A 26,248-nucleotide genomic window follows, 5' to 3' on the forward strand; every position below is an offset into this window, starting at 1 on the left:
ATATACTGAGAATATAAAAGAATATATCTTTGAACCAAACAGATGAGTGCATATCCTAACTCCACCAAATATCAGTTTTGTGACATTAGGTTAAGTCTCTAAAATTCAACTTCCTCATTTATTAAACTGAGGGATAAAATGCCAAACTAAACAGGGCTATTTTAAAGGTTAAATTAAATAATATACACTTAACAAGAAGCCTTTTCAGCAATTGGTGCTGAGAAAATTGGATATCTATATGCAAAAGAATGAAGTTGGACCCTTACATTATATTGTATTCAAAAATTAGCTAAGTTTCAGGTGCACAATTCAACAGTAAGGCAAATATATGGAATTTACTGGATTTTGTTAACCAATGTCACCAAAATAAAAAAAAAATTAGCTCAAAATGGATCAAAGATCTAAACATAACAGCTAAAACTGTAAAATTTAGAAGAAAGCATAGGGGAAACAATTCAAGACGTTGGATTTGGCAATTATTTATTGGATATGACACCACAGGTACAGGCAACAATGAAAATAAACTGGACTTCGTTAAGTTAAAAACTTTCATGCAAAGCACACTATTAAGAGTGAAAAGACAACTCACTGAAGGGGAGACGTTGTAAACCATATATCTGAAGAGGGATTAATATACAGGTCATATAAAGAACTCCTATAACTCAACAATAAAAGTAGAGATGCCACTGATATACCAATGAAATATCACTTCTCACCTATTTGAATGACCATTACAAAAAAAAAAAAAAACAGATTCTAGCAAGACTATGGAGAAATTGGACTCTTGTACGTTACTGGTAGGAATCTAAAATGGTGCAGCCACTGTGGAAAAACAGTTTGGCAGTTCCTAAAAAAGTTAAATATAAAATTACGATATGATCCAGCAATTTCACTTCTAGGTATATACCCAAAAGAACTGGAGGCAGGGTCTCAAATCCTTGTACACCAATGTCCATAGTGGCATTATTCATAAAAGCCAAAGGTGCAAACAGCCTAAGTTCATCAACAGATGAATGTATATGCTGCAGAGAGTGTGTGTGTGTGTGTGTGTGTGTGTGTGTAATGGAATACTATTCATCCATAAAAAGGAATATAATTCTGAGACATTCTATAACATGGATTGACCTTAAAGATTAAGTGAAATTTTGTATGATTCATTTGTATGAATCATATAAAGGACAAATTTTGTATGATTCATTTATATGAGGTACCCAGAACAGGCAAATTCAGAGACAGAAAACAGACTGGGGGTCACCAGGGCTGGGGAAGGGAATTATGAGTTCTTGTTTACTGAACAGCGTTTCTGTTTGGGATGATGGAAAGGTTTTGAAATAGATAGTAATGATGGTTGCACGACTTTGTGAATATACTTAATGTCACTGAACTGTACACTTAAAAATGATTAAAATGGTAAATTTTATTTTATGCATATTTTACTAGTTTTTAAAAAACAAAAAAAGCTGTTAGCATACTATACTCACATAAAAGTGCTCATATAGAGTAAAAGTTACTGAGGCAAAGTTACAGAAGTTAAAAAATACACATAAGAAAAAAACTGATGATATAGAAATGTCAAAAGTGGTTTTCTTTGTATATTTTAAAATTTCTTTGCTTTTACATAAATATTTTAATAAAAAATATTTGTTGTGCAGGTTAAGAACAGTTTATTAGAAACAGGCTGTTTATAACAGAAACTTGAACTACCAGGGGCTTAAAAAATGATAGCAGTCTATCTTCCTCTTATGTAAATGAGTATGGAGATGGGTGTCTAGAGCAGTTTTCGTGCCCCATACTCACAAGGACCTGGGGCCCTGCTCTCTCTCTGCTCTCGGTTTCTCAAGGTCATCTTGAATTGCAAGAAGTCTGCTAAAGCAACTACGGACATCTCATCCACATTCCCGTGAGCAGAAAGGAGGAAGAAAACACAAAGGTGAACCGTGTACCACTCTTTAAGGGCCGGCCCAGAAGCCCAACCCTATATTTCTGCTCACTGGCCACCATTATCTGCAAAGGAGACAGGAAAATGTTTTTTAACCCCAACATCCCATAATAGAGGAGTTCTGCTAGTAAAGAATAGTGATTAGCAGTCTACCACAGATACTTAAAATTATTTTTCATCTAACTAAAATTTCAGATTTCATCTTTGCTATTTCGAGTTTTTTTCTAAAAAGTATAAAATCTAATAAAAATACACACACACACACACACACTAAAAAGCTCTTAAGACATTTTACACTAAAGAAATTTATTTTAATGAATGTCAGAACTAAAAAAAGAGTGGGGCCAAGTTCTGACAGCAATGATGCAACAGTAGAAAAGCAGCCTTGTGCATTCAGTTTACATTGTGTTTGTGTGTGTGTGTGTGTGTGTGTGTGTGTGTATTTGTATAGAAGAGGCCAAATAGCGAAAAATTTTTAATGCTCAGACATAAGTCACAATTCGTTTACAGAGTAATCTGTCAACCAAGGCTCTCAATTTAGAAAATCCTGAAAATTTCCCATAAAATGTCACTTTTTCTAACAGTTTGGTTGATGTTTAATTTATATAACAGGAAACTCATTCATTGTTAAGTGTACAATTCAATGATTTTATAAACTTATAAAGTTATGCAACCATCACTCATATCCTGTCTTGAACATTTCTATCACTCTAAAAAGATCTCTAATGCCATTTTCAATCAACCCAGTTCACAGACTGTGACAACCACTCCTGCTTTGTCTATGTTTTTCTTCCTTGAACATTTCATATAAATGGTATCATACAACATGTAGTCTTTCTGAGTCTGGCTTCTTGTACTGAGCAAAATGAGGTTCGCCTATGTCGTAGTTTATACCAGAAGTTCTTTGGCTTCATTATTGAATTCTATCAAATAATTTGTTGGCAAAGTTCTCCAAAGTATTCTTTCATAATCCTTTTAATTTCTGAATAGTAGAGACAAATCTTTTATTCCTGAGGTTGGTAATTTATGTCTCTTTTCTTGATCGGTCTAACAGTTTATTAATTTTGTTGATTTTTTTCAAAGAGCAAGCATTTGGTTTCACTGATTTTTCTATTGTTTTAGTTTCATATTTCACTGGTTTCTGCCCTAATCTTTATTATATCCTTCCTTTCACTTGCTTTGAGTTTGGTTTGCTTTATTCCCTCCTACTTACTGTTTTAAGGCAAAAGATTAAGATTATTCATTTGATATCTTTCTTCTTTGCAAATATTAAAAGCTATAAATTCCATCTAAGTACTGCTTTAATTGCATCCCATAATGGTGATATGCTCTGTTTTCTTGTTTAAAATATATTCTAATTTTCCTTATGATTTTTTCTTGGACCCATAAATTATTTAGAAATATGTTATGTTCCAAATATTTGGGGATTTCCCAAATTTATTTCTGTTGTTGAGTCCTAATTTAACTCCATGTGGTTAGAAACTATACTTAGTATGATTTTAATCCTTTTAAATTTATTGAGGCTTGGATTATGGCCTACCATATGAACTACCTGGGAATGATCCATGTGAACTTGAAAAAAAAAAATGTATTCTACTATTGTTAGGTGGAGTGTTCTATAGATGTTAAGTCAGGTAGGTTGATAGTACTCTGGTCTTCTACATTCTTGTTGATTTCAGTCTAGGTATCCCATCAATTATTGAGAGCAGGATATTAAGTTATTTTGTTGATTATTTTTTTTAATTCTGTAAGTTTTGCTGTATCTTAAAGTCCTGTTGTTAGATGTGTATACTTATAATTGTTAGATATTCCTTATGTCCTTTTTGATCACTATAAAATGTCCCTCATTGTCTATAGTAATATTTTTTATCTTAAAGTCTATTTTGCCTAATATTAGTATAGGCATTCTAGCTCTACTGGAGTTACTGCCTGTATGGTATATCTTTTTCCATCTAATGTTTGTCTTGGACTCTAATGTATGTTTCTTATAAAAAGCATAGTTTTTTTTTTTTTAATCTAGCTTGACATTCTCTGACTTTTTATTGGAATGTTTAATTCAGTCATATTTAATTTACTGATCTGGTCATATTTATAACTGCCATTTGCTGTTCGTTTCCTAGGTAACGTGTCTTTTTACACCTCTGTTCCTCTTTTACTGCCTCTTTTTTAGTTACATCGCTATGTCTTAGTGTTCCATTTTACTTCCTTTGTTAGAAGTTTTACTGTATAAACTTTTGAGTTATTTTCTTAGTGGGTGTTCTAAAAATTACAATATGTTTCTTAACTTGTCAAGATCTACTTCAGATTAATACTAACGTTATTCTGGAAAAATATAGAAACAGTTCTATCCACTCCCCCCCTTTTTTTTTCTTTTAGCACTTTGAATATACCATCCCACTATTTTCTGGCCTCTGTTGTTTCTGATGAGAAGTCAGCTGTTAAATATATTGTTGCCAGTTGCTCTTTGGCTGTTTTGTAATTTGGTTAGGTATGAATACCTTTATGTTGATTCTACTAGGAATTTGCTGAGCTTCTTGGAGGTACAATTTTTTTTCATCAAATTTGGTAGGTTTGGGAACATCATTTCTTCAAATACTTTGCATCTCTTTCTCTCTTTTCCTTCTGGGAATTTCACAACCACAAGTTTTTGTGCCTTTTTTTGTTTGTTTGTTTTTCTTTCTGTTTTACAAATCGTTTTTAAGTTACTTTCAAATTCATTGATTCTTTTGTCATTTCAAATCTGCTGTTGATTCATTCCATCTAGTAAAATTTTCATTTCAGTTATTGTATTTTTCAAGTTCAGAATTTCTATTTGGTTTTATTTTTTAAATTTCTACCTCTTTACTGATATTCTCTATTGATATTCTCTACTCTTTTCCTTAAATATGACTTTATTTCTTATCAAGGCCCACAATGACTGTCAGAGTCTCTGGATTTCCCTACTAACTTTCTGACTACTCTCCTGGGTTATTGCTTCCCCTATCCAGGGTCACAACCTCAGGCAGGCTGTGATCTTGGCCTTCCCCATTTGTTGGCCACTGAGATAGCTAGTTTTCCTTACTATACCCAGAGACAAAAGAATTTCCCATGCTTCACTCCAAATGAAATCAGCCCCTTCCAGCTCTCACGACTTGCCCTGACTTGGTAAATCTCAGGCAAAAATGCCACAGACTCCCACTTATTTTACCTGAAGTTCACTAGCTTATTTTTTAATAAATGCTTCTCAATTTATTGTATGCCTTTGGTCAATTTTCGGTCCTGAAACTGCATCATTAGTTTTGGAAGGCAGATTTGCTGAGCAACTTACTCCATCATTCCAAAAGTCCTGCCTTTTCTTTCTTTCTCTCTCTCTATAGCATCCTCTAAAGGATGGTCTCCAAATATTTTTGATCATAGACCCTTATCGGTAAAAGCATTTTTAATTTTTCTATTTATATCTGAATTTTACATATCTATTCATTAACTTATATGTCGCCTATTACTATGTGGTATATTATAAAACATATACTAAACAAAATTTTAAAGGATGAAATAAATATAAGTGAATGGAAGTTTCAGCATTTTCTTTCTGAACCTAACAATTATCTTCTGCACCCCTGGAAATACAAGCACCTGTCCCTCCACTTCAGAATCCAAACCGGGAGTCTGAATGAACCACGAACAGGTCATAGGTTGTAGTCTGCTGATCCCTGCGGTAACCAATAATAAAAATATAATGCAAGCCACATGTGTAGCTTTACATTTTCTAGTAGCCACATTTTTAAAAAATGTAAAATTTTAATGTTTCATTTAAACCAATATAAAAAATTATCTTTTCAACATGTAACCATTGTTAAGCTTACAGTGCATCTCAATCCATAAGCTAAATTTCTGATGGTTAAATTAAAGTAGTCACGCCCAAATGACAAAGTTGCATGTAATGGAAAAACATTTTATATATCTTCAGTTTTAAAACTTCAATTTTAACTGAAATTAAATAAAATGTAAAATTCATGTGCTGAATTTAACTGGACAGATTTCTAGAAGTTTATAGTCATTTGTGACTTGTGGCTACAGTGCTGGACAGCACACCTCTAACCTATAAGCACTGTGAAGATTTAGAGTTATTAACAGGGTACATTGTAGTTGGTTTTTCAGTAGTACCAACAATATTGAGTTAGAGATAGAGTATGGATCAAAGCATTCCGAGAGGTAATACAAGATCAGAAGTTCAAGCTGTGGTCTCATAGTTGGTTTTCTTGGCTGGGATGTCATGTGTTTACCAGAATGCAGAATTCTATCCACAGTCTATTGAAAGTAGTATATTAACAACCACTTTTATTCAACACAGATTATAAAACTACTTCATTCGATCCAGGCTATTAATTTTCAAGTAACTAAAATGCTGAAATTATGATGGGTTTTTTTAGTCTAAAGTTGTTTGTCTTATTTAATTTCCCATTTATAATTTTAACTAGGTTATAGGTTAAAGACGACTTAAAAATATCCATACAATTTTTCTCATAAAGATATGTTGCTTAGTTTATCTACCTGTGAATTAATTATATAACATTCTTCTTCCCAAAGTAATCGAATTTGCATGGGTATATGTCAGTAACATCAAGAGAACTCTAAATGAAATAGTCACCCCTAAATGATTCCACCAATCCTACAATTTAAACTGTTTTCATTAGCCCATGTTACTATCTCATCCTTGTGCATATATATAATTCCTAAAAATGAAAATAAATGTGAATACAACTTGATATTTGGCTTTTTTTACACTTACAAGTATGTTTCCATATTGCTATGTACTTTTCACATTATTATGATCACAAGAATATGTCATAATTTGCTTAAATATTCTCCTATTATAATTTGTTTCCAATTCTTTACTATAATTAGTAATGTTTTAGAAAGAACTAATTAACAAATATGAAAACAGGCTTTGTTATCAGAAATTCATAACAATCTAGATAGCTGTGCACATTCTATTCTGTCACAAAAACGAAGGTTAAACACATAGCAGAGAATTGCTTCAGAGACAGCTATCCATATTAGAAAAGCAACAATGATTTAAGTCTTTTCAAAAATCATTACTATTTCCTTCTAGGTTAGTATTTTTAAATACTTTCCTTGGATCGACAACTCGATATTAAAAGTATATATAATTACGAAATAAATGTGTTCCTCAAATTGTGTGTAATCTGATTATATTTAAATCCTGTGAATCCAAAATGAAAAAATCCTTTTTTTCTTGTAAATCAGAATTGTATGCTTTTTTTCCCTTAAAATAATGCAAAGTAGATTCCAAATACATACTCTATAAACTATCTGAAGGTTTTCCACTCAATTCCATATACTAATATCCACTGAAATTCTACGATTTTAGTATTGTCCATCAAATTGATTAAACAGTTTCCAAAGAGGTTAACCCTCACTCTTTTGTTTTGTGAGACTTTGAAGTCTGCGTATAAGAGAGTGTAACGTTATTTAGGCCCAGAAAGAGAGAGTCTTGATAAGAGGTTTCTGACTAGTATGTATTTACGAAGAGTCAACATGGAATTACCTGCATATAATTTAACTCTAGGACCATTCATTTCCTCCAGCAGTGGTTTTTCTGACATGGGCCTGAGTTTCAGCATGTATCTCCCCACCTGGCATATTTTTCTAACTAGGCTCAAGACAGAGTTCATGGACTTTCTTCTCTGGGAATCTCCACAAACAGGGCCACATATGTCTCTGAGATAATGGATCTACTTATTACCATATTCAAAACCCTGTAGGATTGTGGGACCCGAGTGTTTTAGAAATGTAACTATACTGTTTTGACACCCAGACTTGAATAAAGTCTCAGAAGAGTGGACAGATATGGAGAGGGACTGAATGGCTTACTGTCCCTTTTAATGCCTAAGCAACAGCCTCTTACATTGCTGTGAATAATAGGCCTGACTATACTTCTGGGTGATAAGTGGCAAAAGGTTCTTAGAGAATAGGAAAACAAGAATGGAAAATAATTATTACAAAAGAAATGCAGCTTTAACACATACTCTGGGGTCAAAGTAGCACTGCAAGTATTTGAGGGACTTCCTCCCCTGCCCACACCAAAAAAGCACCAATGATAAGATTCAAACAGAGAAAATGATACACATATAGCCATGATTGAAAACTTGTTAAAGTAGCTCTAGAGACAAAAACAAATGGAAACCTTTAGCTACAAATATAGCTTAAGCTACAGGCCTAGTGAGCTCCATATCTACAAGTAGGCAGAAGGAATGAGAACTCTGACTCCAAGTAATGAGGCCTAAAAGGAGTGTACAGAAGGCCTGGGCTCAGAGCCAGGCTCTATGCTGGAAATCAAGGGCTGCAGTGGGACTCTACCACCGTGGGGGAAAAAAATAAAATAAAAAGTGAGAAGACCGCTGCCTGAAGTTACGGCTTATAAAATATTATGGGTCTGAGATGTTAAGAGGCCATGGTTTCAGCACCACAGTTGAGACCAGCCCAAAGGATCTGCAGGCCTGGTATCTGGATCTGCAATGGCCTCAATACAACCTCAGGAGGGAGCCCTAAGCTGCCTATAGAAGACCTAGTTCTTGACTAGGCATCTCAGGGAAAGGAGTGAAAGCCACAGCAAAGCCCCTAGGGAGGGGGAATAAAAAGGAGAGTCACTCCCACTCAAAATGAACCAGAAAACTGAAATTCTACCTAAAGAAATATAACATTTTAAGTATGAAAGAAAAATCATTTCCTTCACACTTTATCCACCTATGTACAATTCTTCATAATAATCTCAAAGTCTAAAACACCTTTATATCACAATGATGAATTTGGAGCAGACATACAACCTGCAAAACTGTTCATAGAGGTCCTGCTTTAAGAGTCTGTAACAACTTCTGGGTACAATTTTAATTAAATTAATCCCGTGGTCCATATTCTGAAAGCTGGCATATTCCAAATCACCTGGTTATCAACTTCCAGAAACTTCCTGTTGACTTTAATGCGTGAACTCAGAGTATTATTTACAGTAACCTAGAATGGTGCTTAGTATAGTTCCCAGACAACTATAACTATGGCGGCTTGGGTCTTCTCTAGGTAGACTTGGTTCACATCTAAGTGCTGTGAAACATCGAGGCCCCTTAGCTTGCTTTTGTTATTATTTTTAACAGCTTTATTGAGGTATAATTGCTACACAAGGAACTGTGATTATTTTAAAATAATCTACTGTTGTGCAGAGAATCAACAAGTTATTATTTTCCCTGTGCATTTTAAGGCATTTCAGAAAAATAATTTAGAGGGAATATATATTCAGGGGCATTCCAAAAGAAGCCTGCAAATGAAGTTGAAAGTAGGTATAAGAATTACGATTTTGGTTTTATGTAAGAACAAAATTTCCACTGAGTACTATTTTCCAAAATCTTAAGAGATTATTCTATAATCTCCATTGTTAGACATTAGGAAAACAGGCTGGGTGACCATCTGCTGGGAGGGCCACAGAGAAGATCCCTCTAAGTGGAAATAGATTAGATATCAGTTATGAGCTATTCCAACTTCAAGATTCTATTATTGGTTCTTTAATTTTTGTTTGTGTGTTTGTGTGTGTGTGTTTTTCTCTCAGCATTGCATTTTTAACATCTCTGACCCCAGTGCAATTTCTTTCTCATACCAGGACTATTTAAAATAACAGTAGCTAGGTATAAGAACCATCACTATTAGGATCTACTTTTCCTCACTTGCTTATGAAATTACAAAAGGCAAAAGCAAAAAGACTGGCAATTAACTATTCAGTCCAAAGGAAAGCAATACTTATTAGGAGCTATTTAGAGGTGGCAGAGGCGGCTACTAAAAAAAGATGACTGGAATCCCTGGTGGATATTATAAAGAGAGCAGAAGACTGGCACACAAATAGAACTGCACCTGGGCATCTTTTTAAAAACATTTAATTAAAGATATTACATAAATCAAAATAGATGACATTAGAGAGTATAATGATTATTTCATAGCTAGCCATATATCTGACGGATGAGCTTCAGAATAAATAGGGAGAATGAGCAACATCAAAGTTAAAATTACAAAGAAGGAACACTGGTGATTTCTTGTCAAAGCATCATTAAAGACCTAATATATTACGTTACAACACTAAGAATTATAAAATACAAAAGGCAAGTCAGCAAAGGTCAATGACCCATTTGAATTAAACTGCCTGAGAACTCCCTTAGACATGCCTCCACGCTTGGACGTTTAGAACTCACAGTCCCTAGAAGAGCAGCATGGTCTACACCAACAGCCTTTACAGGCCAAAGAAAAGAACGAACAAAATGTACAGATAACTAACTAGAAAGATGATATCTAACACAAGTGGAACAATCTAAAAACAAAGCAACAAAAACTACACTGAGTTAAAACATAAAAGAAAACTACAAACGACGTCTCTGACAAAACGGCAACAGTAATCAGTTAATATTATCCAAAAATATTTAGATAGAGCTCTACAATATAGAAACGTTAAATCTCTCAGGCTGAGCTACCTACCCCGTGTGGTGGTCATTAGCTGTATCTGAGCATTTTAAATGTGCTACTGCAACTCAGAAACCAAATTTTAAATTTTATTTAATTTACATTTAAATTTTAAAAAATGATACTTGATTCAGTTAATGCAAAGTTTGGAGTCTGATTCTTCACTTTGGAAGAATTTGGGTACATGAAACTACTTGTCAGCTGTGCATTGTATGAAATCTCAATAAAAATCAAGTATTTTCGATCAAAATTTGGTATCCAAATTGAAATATGCTAGAAATATAAATGTAAAATAAACAGATTTTGAACATTTAATGAAAAAGCTAGAATGTAAAATGTCTTATATTAATAATTTTTTTAAAATGTGATTACATGTTAAAATATTTTTGATACAATGAATTAAATGTTACTAAAATTAATTTCAATTTCACCCATTTCTTTTTTACTTTTTAAAAATGTAGCTTTTAGAAAACTTAAAACATATGTAGTTTGTATTATATATCTATTGCACAGTGCTGCTCTAATGGATCAGTGCCTTGAAAATGTCTGTCATCTGTCAAAAATTTAAAATATATGCCAGTCAGGATTTGTAAGTAAGATATTACCATATCTCTTAGTGTCACAAAATATCACTTAACACTACTCAGAATTTGTGTATATATTCCAAAGTCATTTGTATCCTCTTCGCACAGAGGACTGTTACAGATCATTAAAGTATTCCTTTGAGTTATTGCAAATTATGGTAATGTTTAATGGTCACCATCCGGAGTATGTAATCAAGTAACTTAAGGACACTAATTCATCAAAGGCCTCTTGATTCCTTTTATATCCGGATTCTCTCACGGATATGTTAAATGCTTTTGATTTTGTAAGAGCCAAATAAAGATCTTTAGTACAGTAAGGATTTTGATTGTGAGAGAGAGGAGAGTGAGAGACTGAGAGAGAGAGAGAGAGAGAGTGAGTGAGAGAGAGAGAGAGAGAGAGAGAGAGTGTGTGTGTGTGTGTGTGTGTGTGTGTGTGTGTGTGTGTGTGTGTGTATATTGTGTATTGTTTATAATTTTTTTTCCCTGGAAGAAAAACATCAGAAATCAGAACTGCAGGCCTTCACAGTGCATTTCCAACCTTTTCATACTATGGCATTTCACAGAAAATTATATTTGTAAGACACACTGGAGTAAACTGTTAGGGCTACTCAAAGGAGTTGCTTTCAGCACACCAATTGGGAAGCTTGGTTTTAAAGTTCTCTGCAAAAACACTGCAAAAAAAAAAAAAAAAATCTAGCCTGTATTTTATTTTCACCTGGCTCATATTTCATACTTATTTATGCCTACAGTTGTGAAAATACAATCCCTCAACAATTTTAATGACAATATCTAAAGCAGGTCACGAGACTAAGATATTACTCAATTATCGTTCATTTTTGTACTTTTTTCTGTGTACATTTCCTTCTCCCTGAGTATTACCTATTTTCTCCCTCAGTGGTATTATTCTCAGCTACTGCCTCTATCCCTAAAATTTATTCTGGTTCTTCTGCCATTCTGCTCTAACTAGCTTTATTACATAAATATTATATAATGAATATTTTTATAATCCCTTTTTTAAATATTAAAAGCAGGCAGGTAATTAGAATCTTTTCCCACTCTAAAATTAAGGTAATTTTAAATTTAGATATTTTTCTCCTGTAGGTAATAAAGATTACCTCCAAAGTCACTTCCTGAAATGCATTCTGTTGCTTTGTAAGGCTATAGATTTATTTCATGTTGCCATCCCTCCAAACTTCTCTGGAACTCTTCTTTGAGTATACTCCTCAAGCCAGTTTACAAGCCTGAAGTGAAATTTATACCCAGAACTCTTTATCAATCCAAATTGTATTTATCCAAGCTTACTAATCCAATTTAGTCATCAAGTTTAGCTCAAAATGACTATTAGCTAGAGACAAAAATCAAATCCATCTTAAAGATTTATCGTTAATGAGAATAATCTACCAAGTATGCTGCAGGCTTTGAAGGCAAAAATAAGAAGTTTCAATGATGTTTTGAGATGACAGCATTGTTGAAAACTGTGAGGCTTTCCACAATAACTAATTTGAAAATCAATCTAATTTACTCAAAGTTAAACTTTATATTTCTGAAGGTGTGATACAAAAAGTCACACATTAATCCTGTATAACTACGATAGAACTGCATAGCATGGCAATCATTTGAATGTCATAAAATGTTTAAACTGAAATGCTTTATACACAGGAAGTCTATTTCCTACCATATATAAAAGATCTAAATTACAATAAGATATGATATACTTAAGTATAAATAAAATCACAATTTCCAACCATCCTACATTATACAAATATATTAACTTCCTTGAGTCAAATTTAATCACCAACTATTAACGCAAAACACTACTTAAAAATCAGAAAAGACCCTAGATACTAATCTTTTTATTTGTTAATTAAAAGTGAGGTAATTGAAAATAACTGCACATAAAATGTTACTTGAAACATAGGAATCATATTTTTACATTCATTAGTATACGACCCATCTTTCAAAATTAAGTGTTTTGATGAAAATAAAGAGTTTTGAAAATATGTATAACTACAGCTTCATTATGAAATGGTCTAGGGTCCTGGCTCACCCATCTAGAAGTCTTTCTTTTCACTGCAGCTCCTTTCCTGCCATCTCTGCACACCACGATACAAGAAAAGCTTCAGAATTGTTTTTAAGTCTGTCCAAATAGACCCAATAATGCCTGGCTTATATTCCCAAGATGATATAGTAACGGTTTGTGGAATAAGCAGTTCATTGACAGAAAACATAACAAAGCTTATCACAGAGTTAAGAGTTAATATAGATACTAGGCACTTCATCAAACTACTTGTACTGGAGTTACTTAAAACTGTATGTTCTCCTCTTGGCAATCATCAAGCGAAATATCTACCCTCACCTTCGTCCCACCCTCTGTTTTATTCTTAACTCTGAATAAAACATGATTTTTAAATTCACCACATTACACCAATCACTGGGTAAAATGGTGACCTATATAAAAATAATTTTAAGAGAGGCCATCCAAATTTCCCAGTTCAACTTAGAGTGTATCTATGTAATAAAAGACAAAATATTATAGGAGCATTCTCATAATCAGTGTAAAGAAAAATAAAACTCAGAAAAGCATAAAGGAAAAAGAAAACTTACAACTAAAAGAGGATTTCTGTTCTATCAGTTCTGGATTACATGGCAAAATTTTCACAATAGACTTGCTTTCTTCCATAAAATATGCCCAGGCAACCTCCGCTAAACAGTGTGTACATAAGGAAAGTAAACTAATTTTACGATAATCCAATCTGATGCAAAGATATATACAATTATACAAGTATTTACTCAGTTCTAACTCTACACATGATTTGCCTGCATCAGAAATATAAATGACTGGAAGGTCATCTACTATTCCAGATTATGTATATCTCCCTCTCTCCACATTAACAAATAAGTTTGGACTCCACAATAAAAATGAAGAAGCAATTACACTATAGACTTATAAGGGACTTGACATAATGGAGAATGACTGAACTATATTCAACTAACAGCATAAACTCAGTGGAATCCCCACAAGAATCACCAGACACAAATGATAATCACAGTACAGGTTCACCAGTCATTTATGCAAGAGATCTTCATCTTTGCTTCAAAAAAAAAAAAAAAAAAAAAAGGGCTATGACTCAGTTTGAGAAGGCTTCCTTAATGATATTATGCTTTTAACATCCAAAAAACTGACAGAGAAGTCAGGCAGATAGAGATCAAATATCATCTTTATTGCTGAAAAGCGACTGGAGAATTTAGATTAGGTATGGGGGCCAAATGGCCTTGCTAGCAATTTTCGCCCTCTCCTCTCCAGTCTAGACTTTGAGACAGCATGCTCAAGAGAAAGTCTAGCTGAAATAACTGCCTCACTGGTCTGGGCAGAGAAGAGACTGATTCCTATGGCTTACAGCTTTTTAATTGATTAGCTCTTCCCAATGAAGCAAAACAGATGAAAGGCAATCACCCTCCAACAAGGTCACTTCTCCACCGAAAGATGTAGAGATGTGTCGAGAGATAGCAGTATTTCTTCAGGGAAGTCCCTATCCCAGATATAGGGTGAGTGGTCAGTGATTGTCTTTCCCCTACACAGGCTACTAGTCTGTAAATTTACATATTCTGTATATTTGAAAGAACTTCAAGGGTTTATTGATTTTGATTAAAAAATTAAAATCCAACATTTTGTAAGCACATGGCACTTAATAGCTTTTTTTCTATTAACCAAGTTGTAGCATTCATTTGAATGTAAGAATACAGTTCTAAAAAAAAATTATAGGAGAAAGCAGCACATTTTCTTGCTCTATTAACAAACAGGACTCTGTAATGGTTGACTGGCACCAGGAAGACTACTCTGACTTCGTCAGAAAACACTGCAAAATTTAAACTGACTTAGCTTGTCACAATTTCAATTCACGGATTTTTAAAAACGAGTATTTATTGTTGTCTTGAATACTGTACAAAGTATAAGGAAAGTCATTCCCCAGTACACAATGAAAAAAATGCAGAATTACCACTGACTCCACAAGACACGTGTCCAAGGAGCATGAGCTTTTAGAAGACCTAGAATGTAAGCTACTAATGAAAGATATTTCAGTAACATATCTTTTTTTCCTACACTCTAATCTTCCACCCTATCTCCTCAAAAAGATGCCAAATCTAAATTGGAATGTCTTGTGAACAATTAAAGACTTTCTAAAAGTAAGCTGAACCTCCCATATGTCACCTCTATACAACCCTTCTTAAAGACTTCTAGAATCTCTTCTAAAGCTTCTAGGACCGATTTGAAATCTAGGAACACATGGAAAGGGATTCCTTTGCTGTATGAGTGCTATAAAGGACCATATATAAATATAACCTATTGAGTAAAAACTCGTAGCAGAGAATAGAAACGTTTTAGTTTTAGTTACCATGTTTATATTTTATCATTCAATGAAAATTTAAGTGTCTACTATGTTTCTAACTATAAAGTAAATAAAGAAGATACTATTTGTCCTAAAAATGAGGCAACTAAATTGCCCAAAGACCTGAGTCAGAAAGTGGCCTGGTGTAAGTTCTTAAAGTCATCAATTATTCCAATTATAGAGTTTAGGGAATGACAGCTAAGTATCTTAGACCTGAGTGACAGGGGACAAAACAGATGCCACGTTCAGTCACTATCATCTCTGGTTTCTAGTCTGGGGTATAAATATCTCAAAAGCACTTTGTGTATTAATTGTGTCTGATTCTTCCCTTTCCTTCTCTCCTGAACCCAGTCTAATCAGATTAATCTCACTGCTCCACTGAAATAACTCTTGATGAGGCAGCCAATGACCTCCATTGTTAGGTTCAACAGCCAGTTTTCAGAACTCATCTTATTTGAATTATCATCATTTAACCCAGCTGATCACTTTCTCCTCTTTCAAATACTTCCTCACGTGACTTAAAAGAGCCCATCTTAGTTTGCCTCTTTTTTCACTGGCTGTTCCTTTTCCCTCCCCATTGCTGGTTCCTCCTCATCTGCCTGACTCTTCAAGTTTGGAAACTCCAAAGTTTAGCTCCCAGACCTTTTCTCTTTTTACATTCACTCTCCTGATGAACTTACCCAGTTTTGTGGCTTCAAATTGCCGTCTTAAGTGCCAGGGAATGCCAAATTTTTATCTACAGTCCAAATATTTCTTCTTGTAACTCTAGAGTTATATAACCAACTGCTTATATGCCAGTTCCACCTGAATGTTAAACAGACACCACAAATTTGGCATGACTCAAACCAAACTCTTGATTTTTCCTCGACCAATCCTGCTTCTATTCCAGGCTTCTCCATCTTAGTAAATGGCAACTGCAACTACACAAGTATTTATTCAATTACGGAGGCCAAAGCATTAAAATTATCCTCAACCTTTTTTCCCCTATCCCCCATTCAAACAATCAGTAAAATCCTGCCAGCTCTATGTTCCTATTAAATCCAGAATCTGACCACTTTGCATGACTCAGGTGCAATCTACATTCTACAAAATTACCCCTCTAAGTAGCTAATGACGTACATACAAACAATTAATGGAATAAAGTGATCATTTTGAAACTAAGTAAAAATCTTGTACCTTTTCTGTTCAACGCCCCCCCTCCAAGACCCCCAACTTACTTACAAGTATTAGCCAAAGTCTTCATAATGTCTCACAAAGCCCAACAAGGTCATCCCCTGACCCCTATGACTTTGATCTCATCTCCCATCACTGTCCTCGTTCACCCCGCTCCAGCCATGCTGGCTGCCTTGCTATTTCTCAAACACTAAGCAAGCTCCTGCCACAAGGCCTTTGCACTCACAGTCTGCATTCCTTGAATGTTCCTCCCTCACTTACCGACATGGCTCACCCCCTTCCCTCAGAGGTCTTCTCTGACCAACTGACATTTACTTGTTTGGTTGTTACTATCTGTTTCTCCTACTAAAATGTGAGTTATATACCGGCCAACTCTCAGTGCTTAAAATGTAGTATGCGCCCAATAAATCTCTGTTGAATGAATGACAACAAAACTGATGAATATGAGAGCCAGGTCACCACTCTGAGTAACCTACCTCCTTTGTCCTGGTTCCCACATTTGGCTAGTCACTAAAAGATTAGTTGGCTCTGGCCTGAAAATTACACATTAAGGACTTAGGCAGTATTTGTCTCTACCAAGTTGCTGGTCCCGTGACACTCTTCCGAGAAAGCTAAGATTGTGTAAAGAACTTATTCCAATCAATTTCTCTGCTTAGGTAGAATAAAATTTCTTCTGGCATTCGTTTCAATTTCAACAAAGCTGGGTAAAGAAACACAGATTAAAACAATTTTCTGGATCCTTCTTTAAAATTTTACCTCTACATAGAATCTTCTCGATTATCTAAGCTTTTTTTATTTTCCCATCTTTGCCCATATAGTTAAATATTCTGGTTATTCACGCTGTTTAATTTACTCTGCAAATTAAATTGCATGAAATTATAAATGAAAATTGTATGACAGTTCACATGCAAGCTAGATTACATAATCTAAAATTTAAACTAGTGCTACTAAGTTTCTGTATTCTCTTAAAGGAGGTTAATTTTCCATGAATAACTGGAAAGCATCTTCAAGATCTTTAGACAGGTTATGTATAAGACACTCTCTAGCTTCAGAATTGTCAATCATGATAAATTCTAACAAATATTATCAATATTAAAGGCATTCTTAAACCCTTTGGAGTTTTCACACATGATTTTCACACATGTTGCATCATTTACCTGGTAATGAGATATGTTTGTTTCTATGAGCAAGGAGTGGCACCAGGTGAAGATAATGAATACAGACTGTTAATACATAATTGTTTGCACCTAAGAATTCAAATGTGACTGCTTATACTTCAATAACTTACAAAAATGAAATTCGTTAAAATCATGACGCCACAGCAACAGCAATTTTACATTTAATTATATTTAGCTGAAAAGTAAATTTCCCTTTAGTGTTATGCTCAAAGTGTTTACACTCATAGGGGGGAAATGTACATTTCATATCCAGTCATGTGAGGTGTGCCTTGAATGACAATTGTTGGTAAATCTTAATTTTTTTTTTTACTCCATAACTATTCAAAGCGTTTTATTTTATGAAGGGCTCAATCTGATCGTGAGAAATTCCAAGACTTTCACCCCATAATCTCTAAATCAGTGAAATGCCATCTTCTGCCTGGCAGAATACAGACAGAGACTGGATATCTTCCCTCATTATTCCCAAGGTAGAAATACAGAGCAACCAACTTTACAGGTTAAAGTTTCAAGCTAAAAAAGGAAAGGAAACGAAAGGAAAAAAGACGACGATCCTGCGCTACTGGTTGGGCTTCTCTTCTTGTAGCACCCAAGTGCCTCTACTGCCCAGAAAACTTAATGGTTCCTTGTATGAGTTCCAGGACCAACACGGCAGAAGCTTCAAATTCCTCCAGATTTCTAAACGGTAATACGAACCCCTATCCGATAGGCGAAATAGATTTCAAAGTACAGCGCGAGAAAAACTTCTACAACACAGACGCCGACCAAAGTGCATTCCTATCTTCCCGGAAAGGCAGAGGAAAGAGGCAGCTAAAATAACCATAAGGTTTAGGTGTAACTGGGAAGGTGAAAATTTAGAGACAGGACTACTGTTTCCCACACACCACTCCTCCTTCTTCCTCCAGAACAGCTGGGTGGAAGGCTCTTCCCCTAGAACGGCAGAGGAAAGAGAGGGCATCACCACCCCAGGCTGGTGGCACGGTCCAGCCTGGCACTGAGACCGCCACCTGAGAAGGGGAGCAGGGCGGAGAGGACGCAGGGAAGGAGGACAATTCCTTCTGAGGCTGAGGGGACGAGGAGACCGCGGCGAGGACCCGGCCGACGAGCGCAGCCGGGGCCCAGGATGGCCACGTCTGGGCCGCAGTGCCCGCTGCCCCGCAGGAACCCGGGCCAAGCCCGCCCCGCCCCCTCCTTCCCGTCGGGAGCCGCACGTTTCTGCCCCGAGGCGCCGCCCTCCGGCGGGCCGGCGGCCAGGCTTACCTGCTGCACCCCGAGGAACTGGTAGAAGTTGAGCTGCACCTCCTCCACCAAGTCGAACAACTCCAGGTCGCCGCTCTCCCAGCCGCGCGCCGGCCCCACGGCCGCCAGCAACAGCAGTAACAGCAGCAGCGGCGGCGGGAACTGCACGAGCCCGAGCCCGCGGCGCCGGGGAAGCCGGGCCCGCCCGGAGCCGGGAGCCGTCATCGCGCCGGGCTCCGAAAGGTCACCCGCCACGCTGTGCCGTCGGCCGACACCGGGGACGTGGCGGACAGCGCGGGCTGTGGGAACAGTGCCCGGCAGTCAGGAGCACGGGCAGCTGCAGCAGAGTCGCCCTCCCGGCGGCCCTCCCGGGAGGCGGAGCAGCGGCGGCGGGCGGACGCGGACGCGGACGCGGCCGGCTCTCTCTCTCTCTCTCTCTCTCTCTCCCGCTCGCGCGGACCCTCACCCCAGGCCTACAAACAGCTGGAGAGCCAGCGCCGGGCGCTGAGGTTGCGGAGGGGGCAGGTTTCCCCTCGCTTTAGCCTATCCCAGGCCCCGCTTCCGGTGACATCACAGGTCTCCTAGCAACCGCAGGGGAGGGGGCGGGGCCGGAAGTGGGGAAGCCGGGCGCCCCAGATCTGGGCCTCCGAGAAAAGCCTGTCAGTGGCTGGTGAGCACCTAGAAGCTGAACATGTGTTTCCACAGATTAAGAGATACGGACATCACGCATTTACCTGGAACATGCCAAGTCCCCCAGATACTGAAAACCAAAAGCATAGCCGAAAGCGATTTTTATGACTATCGACTCTGTGCCACCCATTTCATTATTCCATCAGCAAAAATAGAGGAGGAATTGAACCCAGGGCCTAAAAGGGGCAAATCTAGGGAGTGGTTTGGAGTGTCCTTTGAGAGGTGAAGCAGAAATGCAATTCGGACCAAAACAAAAATTGTATACTTCTGATTATGAATTAAGATTTATAGATATTATACCATAAAATAGGCAGCCTGGTAGAATTAATAATGGTGACTCAATCATGGTCTTGGAGGAAGCGTGGTTTATCCACCTTAACCAACTTCCTTTCTCAACTGATGTGTTTTTAAAGACATACAGACTATAAAAACCTCTTTCCCATCAATGTCTTACCTCCTAGTCCTACATAGCTTCTGCTCAGTCTCTTTTTAATTTTTTTCTTCCACCACTATTGCTTTTCTTGAGTGAACCTTATTTTCTTCTTAGCCTGCTCACATTTCTCCTCCTTGACTCTATATTCTTGTTGAGGATGTAAAAAGGAACAACAACAACAACAAACATGCTTGTATAACTCATGGTGCTTGACCAGTTTTGAAAACTGTGTTTTTCCCATTTTGGATCTGGCCAGTTAAACTAAACTCAATAGGGGAATGATAAAACGACTTTCACTCTCATAATAAGAATATATTATGTTTGATAAAGGTTAGAAAAACTAAGAAATAAATCTTACTGAAGAAATTCTATTATCGCAGTTTTTAAAATATTTTAAATAGTCATAAATGAATGCAAGTATATCTTGCTTAAAATACATATGCTTGAATTAATTACACTTTAAATTCACCATGAGGCTTATACAATAGCAGGGGTGTCTTAGTCTGCGAGGGCTGCTAAAACAAAATACCACAGACTGGGAGGCTTAAACTACAGACATTTATTTATCACAGTTCTTGAGGCAGGAAATCCAAGATCAGGGCATCAGCACAGTCGAGTTCTGGTAAGAGCCTTTCTCCTGGTTGCAGATGGCCTTGCTCTACCCTCACATGGTGGGAGTGGTGGTGTAAGGGAAGGAAAGAGCTTGTGTTTTCTCTTATAAGGGCACTAATTATCTCCCAAGTATCCCACCTCCAAACACTATCACATTGGGGATCAGGGTTTCAACATATAAATCTGGTTGCGGGGTTTCAACATATATTCAGTCCAAAGCAAGAGTTTATCGTTTTTCTGTGTATCTCCAGTGGTAAGTACAATGTGTAACACATCCAGCTTTCAATTAATTGAATTGAAACCAATCAATATCTCTCACCTCTATTTCCCCCACTCCAGTTTTTTTGCTTGCTTTTTAATATATCAGTTTTCTTAAAGTGAAAGGCATCTCTACCAACTCTCTAAATTAGCTTACTGCTTATTCAATGAGTAAAACATCAAAACAAGATGAAAGTAATAATCTTAAGGATTAGTTTTACATAATATCCCAACATTCATCTTTTCTCCTAATTTGATCATTGGTTTATGTGAAATATAACATTCAAAACTGGTGCCATGTTGCCACAAATCTGGAATTCTAGTCTAATCTTTTAGCAGATGGTCTAGTATTTCTGTCTTGAGCTCTACTCTTATGTTGTCCAAGAACCCAGGGACTTCATCTAAAACCAAGCTGAAAAAGAACTGGAGTCTGATCAAGACAGTATTGCTATTGCTTCTCACTGCCGTAAGGTATTGCTCTTAAAGCTTCATCCTGTTCCAATTCAATGACACTTGTCTACTCTGAAATGATGTTCTTGCTTCTTCTGGCCCAGGTCTCTGCAAAGACCACAGTGTTATTCACATTTAGATTTCTAGTTTGGCATCTTCACATTTTCAGTCATTGTCCTACAAAGGACAATGCAACCGGAAATCTTTTGCTGTGCCTGGACTAAGTGAGCTGACAATTGCCAGCTGTTTTCTTTGCTGGTGATATTTATTGATTCTGGGCCTGGGCTGATCAACATTGGCCTGGGTAGAGGGATTTTACACAGGAAAAGAGAAACCAGTGAAATGTTTAACAGTCATGTGAGTTGTGCAATGGATTGGAAATATACAGGAACCCCAAACATATACCCAGCTTTCCCACAAGGGCATTTGCTGAATTCTGGAATGGTAAAGGACACTACAAGACTGAGTCTGATAGGCAGAGTAAAATCTCCTCACATTTTACCAATGCATACAAAACAAACACTACCTAGAAAAAGGAGCCTGCCTCAAATATACAGGCAGTCATCTCCCTCAAACCATTTACCATATTTCTGAAGTCGTGTGAGTAGGAGGCTAAAGATCTGAGTTTGAAATTATTCAAAGGCAGAACTGAAACTCCAGGGCTGAGGAGATAGACATCTACCGAAAGCCCAGAGGAATCACAACCAAGGAACAGAGCAAAACTATAAGTGGAACGAGTCTTACTAAAACTGCAACCCAATTCCAATACAGCTAAGTCTCTGACTTTCACTCTACTTGTGTATTTTCATCTCTAGGGGGAAATAACTTCAACTGTATTCTCTACAAGCCTTTAACATGAAAGTATGGCATATGATAAAAAATTATGAGAAGAGTAGGAAAATTTGACAAATAATCGAGAAAAAATAAATAACAGAAGAATCATAGATAAGCCAGATATTGGAATCCAGATAAGAACTTTGAAATAACTATTATAAAATACAGTCATAGATGATAAAATAGAAGAAAAAGTAGACCAAGCGGCTTAAAAGATGCAGAAGTTTAACAGAGAATTGAATCCATAAAAAAGAATCAATGGAAAACCTCAAACTGAAAAAATATAATATTTGAAATCAAGAACTTAATGGATAGTTTAATAGCAGACTGGATACAGCAGAACAGAGGATTAGTAAATTTAAGGACAGGTCAAGAAAAATACACAAATGAAGCACAGAGAAAAAAATGGAGAGATAGAACAGAGCTTAAAAGGTACATGGGACACAGTGAATGAATGTACCATACGTGTAACTGGAGTCCTAGAAAAAGAGAGAGAAAATGAGGCAGAAACAATATTTGTCAACATAATGGCAAAGAATTTTGCAAAACAAATAAAAGATATAAACCCACAGGTGAGAAAAAAATTAACTCAGAATAGATCGCAGACCTAAATGTAAGTGCTAAAACTACAAAACTCTTAAAAGAAAAAGTACAAGTAAATCTTAGGGTTAGCCAAAGGTTCCTTAGATATGACACCATAAGCAAGTGGGAAAGGAAAAAATAGATAAATTGAAATTTGAAACTGTTGTGTCACAAACAATACCATTGGGAAAGTAAAAAAGACAACCAAGAGAATGAGAGAAATATTTGTGACTCATATAATTAATAAGAAACTCATATACAGAATATGTAAAAAAAATTCTTACAACTCAACTTTTTTAAAAATGGGTAAAGGATTTGAGCAGACATTTCTTGAAAAAATATATACAAATGACAATAAGTACATGAAAAGATGTTCAAATCATTAGCCATTAGGAAAATGCAGATCGAAACTACAAAAAGATATCATCCAGTAGATGGTTGTAATCAAAATGACAGGAAATGAAGTAGTATAGTGAAGATGTAGAGAAATTGGAACCCCCATATACTGCTGGTGGGAATACAAAATGATGCAGCCCTAAATATAGTTACTATATGACCCAACAATTCCACTCCTGGGTGGAAAATGAAACCAGAAAAATGAAAACGATGGCCACACACAAACTTGTACACAAATGTTTACAGCAGCATGATTTGTAATAACCAAGGAGTAGGAAACAGCCCAAATGCCCATCACTTTAAACAAAAAGTGGTATATCCATACAATGGGATATTATTCGGCAATAAAACAAAATGAAGTACTGATACGTACTACAACATGAGTGAAGCTTGAAAACATTATGCCAAATGAAAGATGTTAGTTACAAAAGACCATATATTGTATGATTCCATTTATATGACGTGTTCAGAATAGGCAAATTTACAGACAGAAAATAGGTTAGTGGTTACTTAGGACTGGAGTTTGGGGAGCTTGGGGATTGACTACTAATAGATATGGGATTTCTTTTAGGGAGTATGAAAATGTTCTAAAATTAGATTGTAGTGATGGTTGCATAACTGTAGGTATACTAACAAACATTGACTTGTCTACTTTAAATGGGTGAACTATGTAGTTTGTCAATTATATCTCAATAAGGCTGTTTAAAAATGGAAAAGAAGAAAACAACCCCACAACAAGCTCTGAAAAAACAAAAACAAATAAACCATAATAGTCGAACTGTAGAAAAACACGCAGGATGTAGTGAAGGTGGTAACTTCAAAGACCATTTGGAGCCTTAGGAAGACAGAAAAGTAATGAGTAAAATGTTCAACATAAGGGGGTACATAAATAACCACAGAATAAACCCAGAGTGAAGGTCTCAATGACACCTAATTGTTTTCAACATGGCACTTATGCAAGTGAGCTGGGAGCATATTAGCACATATATAAAGACTTAAACATTTTTTTTCATTAGTTTGTAGGTTCTAGTGTTGATGAGGTTCAAGGTATGACCAAAGCGGTGTGTGGCAAAGATGTATTGGTAGAATATACCACTGGCGATGAAGAGAGCAGGGAGAATCTAGGGTGTTGGATGGGTCATCTACATAGAGGCTGATGAAAAGAGTTTCGATCTTGTTATACATGAACTTGAACATCACAATGACCACTATACTTTCCAAGGAGGGAAATGTGAAAGAGCACTGGTAATTTCAGAGACAATTGGACTTTAAGAGGTTTAGATAAGCCATCTGGTAGTCTAGCCCTCACTTTTGGGTAAGATCAGGTTTAACCACTATCTCAAACAGAACTGAGTACAATACCTCATATAGAAAAAATCCAAACTTTTCTTAAAATCATCATTTAAGTGGCCTATTTACCCTAAGATTTTGAAATGTCAGGCTCTCATTAAATCTTAAAATTTTCTCTTTTGCCCCTTTATGGCTGTTTCTCAAATACGTGGACTTGAAGATCTAAGGTATCATTGTTCTTTCATGGAATAGTATCTTCACACAGTAATTTATTTATCCAAACACCACTCACAAATTTATACTGAGTTGACGAAGGTTAGAGAAATATTATTTTGGGGAAGCACCATGGAAAATAATCCCTTTTTTATTGCAGTATTGAATTTTAATCCTTTTGAAGTTCCTCATAAATACAGATGTTATTCGTGTTGTAAATAATAAATATATTTCTAGCATGTTGACACTGTGGTTGTCACTTCTCTGAATAATGTACTATTTACTCAAATAATCTCATAGTGTGTAAGAGCATAGATTCTAGTGCCAGGCTGGTTAAATTTGAATCCTAGTCTACCACTTACTAGCTGGGCGATCCCCCTGTGTTTCAGTTTCCTCATATGTAAAATTAGGATAATACTACTACCAAAATTATAAGGTTGTTTTGTATTCAATAATTAGTGCCTGGCACATCATAATTGTTATTTAAATGTTACTGTTATTTTATGGGAAGCCTCCATCTATATTGTATTAAGGGTTCTATAAATAAATCGCATCTATTCTTACATATTTAGATATGTCTTTAAGCCATGTATTATAAAATTTAGGTTGCGATTGCCCACTTCACCAGAAATTTATCCAATCACTTGTTTGCCCAAGATGGTGGGAGATAAGATTGTCCTTATAAAATAATGACCAGTTCTAAAAACCAGTTTAATTTTTTTGTTCCAACTCCATAAAGCATTTTATTCATGATTTTCCTATTAAACTTGTCATAAAGTTATACAATACATACCTAATTAAAAGCATGTGACCCAACTGAACAAAAGGAAGAGAAAATATTCACATTCAGTGATTTAGTCATTAAAGACTCAATGGTCATCGTCTTACAATGAAGTAGCTCTGTATTTTCAGACAATGACGTTTTCTGCTTTATGCAGACTTTCATGTGTCACAATAGAATCCATGTTAAAATCACTTTCTTCTTACAGCTTTCACAGTTTCAAGATTACCATTAATTTTTCAACAGTTTCTAGTAACTCGCTTGAATCACTCTTTAAAATCTGAAAATAAGTCTTCCTCCTTTTTGCTTTAACCAACCTAGGACATTCTCTCCTACTGATGCCTCAATTCAGCTCGAGCACAGTGATCGTTGTATTTTCCTCATATACAAAGGCGCCAATTAGTCTGCAAAAGAAAATTTTAACAGACCTCTTCATCATCTATTCTTTCAGTCTGAACAGGCTGGTTTTGGCATTCTGCCTCTGTGCCCTAATATTGTTTGCGATGCCAAATTGGAACACACACACACACACACACACACACACACAAAACAGCACAAAGTTGCCATTCACCTCAGTCAACAGGCCATAGCTAAGGCATTAGTTTATGCATTGAAATTCCATGCTTCATAAATGCCTATTATTAAATATATGAAAAGGAGGCAGCATTTTAAAATAATACTAAATTAGCAGTATGATCAACATGGAAACAAATAG

General features: G+C 36.1%; 1 protein-coding gene and 1 long non-coding RNA gene across 2 annotated transcripts in view; both read right to left on the reverse strand.

Annotated features, from left to right (window-relative positions):
* Nucleotides 1–19,528, reverse strand: part of DNAJC1 (DnaJ heat shock protein family (Hsp40) member C1) — a 184,823-nt gene extending 165,295 nt beyond the window's left edge. Inside the window, 1 exon segment of the mRNA XM_039877551.1 lies at nucleotides 19,016–19,528. Coding sequence (XP_039733485.1) covers nucleotides 19,016–19,219 — 204 coding nt within the window. The 5' untranslated portion in view covers nucleotides 19,220–19,528.
* On the reverse strand, nucleotides 11,453–14,132 carry LOC120614667 (uncharacterized). The gene is made up of 3 exons (XR_005656041.1): nucleotides 13,624–14,132; nucleotides 13,067–13,112; nucleotides 11,453–11,690 (listed from the first exon to the last, which is right to left on the reverse strand). It is a non-coding gene; the product is annotated as an uncharacterized LOC120614667 (long non-coding RNA).
* Nucleotides 19,529–26,248: the final 6,720 nt, after the last annotated feature.

This window comes from Pteropus medius, unplaced genomic scaffold (genome assembly GCF_902729225.1).
Source record: "Pteropus medius unplaced genomic scaffold, Ma_sr-lr_union100, whole genome shotgun sequence".
In the NCBI taxonomy this organism is placed as follows: Eukaryota; Metazoa; Chordata; class Mammalia; order Chiroptera; family Pteropodidae; genus Pteropus; species Pteropus medius.